Below are 3,043 nucleotides of genomic sequence, written 5' to 3'. Positions count from 1 at the left end.
AGGTGAAATAAAACTTAAGACGATATAGGAGGGGTCAATTCTCCATACAAACACTCTGGACTATTTCCTTCCTGGTTTTTGAAGATAGAGAGCTATGATTTTTTCAAAACAGATTATTATTTTTTTTTTCTGTGTCAGACCGTTTTGATTTTTTTGATATTCTTATTTTTAAAGACGCTAGAGCCCATCAAAAATTTCCAAAATCGGCCTTATTGATTAAGGCGCAAATAAATTTGTGGTATTCAAAATTGGTAACAATTAGCCAAAAAAACTAAACGGTCCGACACAGAATATTTCATTGTTATTCAGATTATCAAATTCCGTTACGATTGATTAAGTTTTGAAGGAGGAAACAGTCGAGAGCGGAACCATGATTTTAAAGATTATTTTGCAAGTTAATAGCACTAGTATAAAACTAACATTCCCAAATTGAAAGGGGGGCTCCTTTCGATTTTAGCATTTCCGCTCCGTCTTAAGTGTATCATAAACTACATTCTTTGTAGGGAGCGCGCTTAAAAAGCCAAGCAGTTATTTTTGTAGGGAAGAGATATTGGACGAATTGATATTAGAAGTTGTTACTCATTTTATAATTTAGGTTTTGTACTCGCTGACTTGTAATCAATTATAAATGTTATAAAATCTTCCAGTCAGTAATTTATTATACAATATAATATTGAACGTTTTGTTGAAACATTTAGACACAAAACAATTACCTTGGTATGCATAACATTGATTAAAAAAAAACGATTAGGTATGTGATGCAATGAGTCTTTTATTTCAGTAGGTATATATCTTACTAGTATGTTCGTATCGTAGTCTATATTCTATATATGTCTGTGGCCCGACCCCAATGTTGACATTAACAAATAACCGTAAACAAACGGTAGGTTAAACATTGGACTCCCGGCTCCCAAACAGTTGAACCCACTTCCTATTGCTTCAAAGGCGAATAGTTTTGGGTTCCGACTGAAAGGTTCAACCCGTGATTCTACAAAAGCAACCGAAATAGCTGAATTAGGGTATTAAATAAACAAGTAGTAACTAAATTGATAGATGCAGCAACATTATCTCTCTCGCTATAAGGGTAAGTTCTCTAATCGATTTGTATTCGATAGGTGCACGACTGTCAAGCCCCTAGCGACCGCAATTATGGCGAAAAACGTCTATTCACTACATCTTATACTTACATACTACGAGTATGAACTCCATAACGACTGACTAGCTTTTCATACTGTGGTAACAATAAATACTCCATGTTATTATGATATTCATGTATTTATGAAAATAGTTTATGGTGTTGTGACATACTGTCAATGTGTCAGTTTTATGTTTTAGCTTGCGAAATAAAGCGTTTGTGTTTTCGGTCTGAGATGGCGTATTAATTAATTACTCATCATACAACAATCTGGCGACGAGACGGTCCCGAACAACGTGTTATAAATAATAATTAAAAGGAATGTGTTATTTTGTGTGAATTAATTGTCAAATGTCAATGTGGATTTTTGAATGTGTAGTTTCGGGAATTTGATTTGAAAGAACTAACAAACGACAAACGGGAATGGACGCTCTCCCGAAGTCTGGGAAAAAAGCTTGGATTCAAACTAAAAAGAAAGATGAACTTATTATTTTAGCAAATTCAGTTGTGAAGGACGAAGATATTAAATTTTCCAACGAAAATTCGGTTGAAGAGATTCGACGATTCCTTCGGGATTATATTGAAGAACAGGAGGAATATAGAGAATGCACGGCGGAAAAGCTCGCATATAAGATGAACTCTATTTCAAATTTGGAAGTTTTTACCGGAGGAAACTGGAGGGCTTACAAACAGCAGCTGGTATGTTTTTTCTTGCTAAATGACATAGATGTCAATAAAAAGGTGCCACTACTTATTACAAAACTTGGAGCGAGTGTCTACGAGCTCCTTACGACCATATGCACTCCAGACTCACCAGTAAATTTAACATACGACCAAATTTGTGACAAATTAGAAAAGCATTATCATCCCGTTAGAAATTACGCACTAGAACAGGCTGAATTCCGAAAGAGAAACCAACAAAAAGATGAAAATTTGGACAAATATATACTCGAACTAAAGAAATTATCAAAAAACTGTAATTTCAATAACATTAACGATGAGATCAAAGAGCGACTATTTAATGGCACTTTCTATGAAGCAGTGAAGTTTGAAGTGCTTAAACAGGCAGACCTGCCAATGGAAAAACTAGTAGAAATAGGAAAGACTGTCGAGGCCGCATATAACTTAACATACAAGAATGAGGAAAAAGAGACTAAACCGCAAATGTTCAAGTTAGAAAGGAACAGAGGCTATGGTTCTAGACATGAGACTACAAAATCTAAACCAGAGGCAGGAGGAAGTACTGGAATTTGTTTTTGCTGTGGAAAAGAGGGCCACATGAGAGCTGAATGTACCTTGCGCATGAAGTTCTGTAGTGAATGTGGTACAAAGGGTCACATTTACAAAATGTGTACCCAAAATAAAGATAATTGGAGGGTGAAGACCTTAAATGTGGTCGATAAAGAGACATACAAATTAATTGGAAATGAGGAAAAAAGTAAAAGATATGATACACCAGGACCGGTATCTTATGATATGTTTCATTGTAGTGAAAAAGACAGGATTCCATCGCAAAAGTTAAGTGTTCATGTAAATGGCAAATTGCTGGAGTTTGAAGTAGACACCGGAGCAGATGTAAGTACGATTACGTGTTCTGATAAGAAGTAATATTTTAAAATTTTTGAAACGAAGCAACGAAATGTAGTTTTTACAAATTATGACAAGTCAACTTCAACACCACTCGCTATTTTGGAAGACTTAAGTTTGTCGTATGGAACTGTAAACGTAGAAAACCAAATATTATTTGTCGTAAAAGATGGATTACCTAGAGTAATTGGAAAAACATGGCTGTCTGTACTTGAACTCTGGCCTCCTACTTTTGAACAAAGTAAGGTTAGTGAAACAGGGCCTAAGGAGAAAATGACTTTTGCAATGTGTTTTTGAACATGATATGAAGAATTATACAGA

At 35.0% G+C, this 3,043-nt stretch overlaps 1 protein-coding gene across 1 annotated transcript; it reads left to right on the top strand.

The window, feature by feature from the left end:
* The first annotated feature begins 1,558 nt into the window (after positions 1–1,558).
* LOC125232321 lies at positions 1,559–2,743 on the top strand. Its single transcript, XM_048137948.1, has one exon. It carries the CDS (start codon positions 1,559–1,561, stop codon positions 2,741–2,743), a length of 1,185 nt encoding a protein of 394 aa, XP_047993905.1.
* The last annotated feature ends 300 nt before the right edge of the window (positions 2,744–3,043 follow it).

The sequence above is a fragment of the Leguminivora glycinivorella genome, chromosome 13 (genome assembly GCF_023078275.1).
Source record: "Leguminivora glycinivorella isolate SPB_JAAS2020 chromosome 13, LegGlyc_1.1, whole genome shotgun sequence".
Taxonomy (NCBI): domain Eukaryota; kingdom Metazoa; phylum Arthropoda; class Insecta; order Lepidoptera; family Tortricidae; genus Leguminivora; species Leguminivora glycinivorella.
The sequence above is the reverse complement of the archived record's forward strand: the minus strand, read 5'-3'. Positions and strand labels throughout refer to the sequence as shown.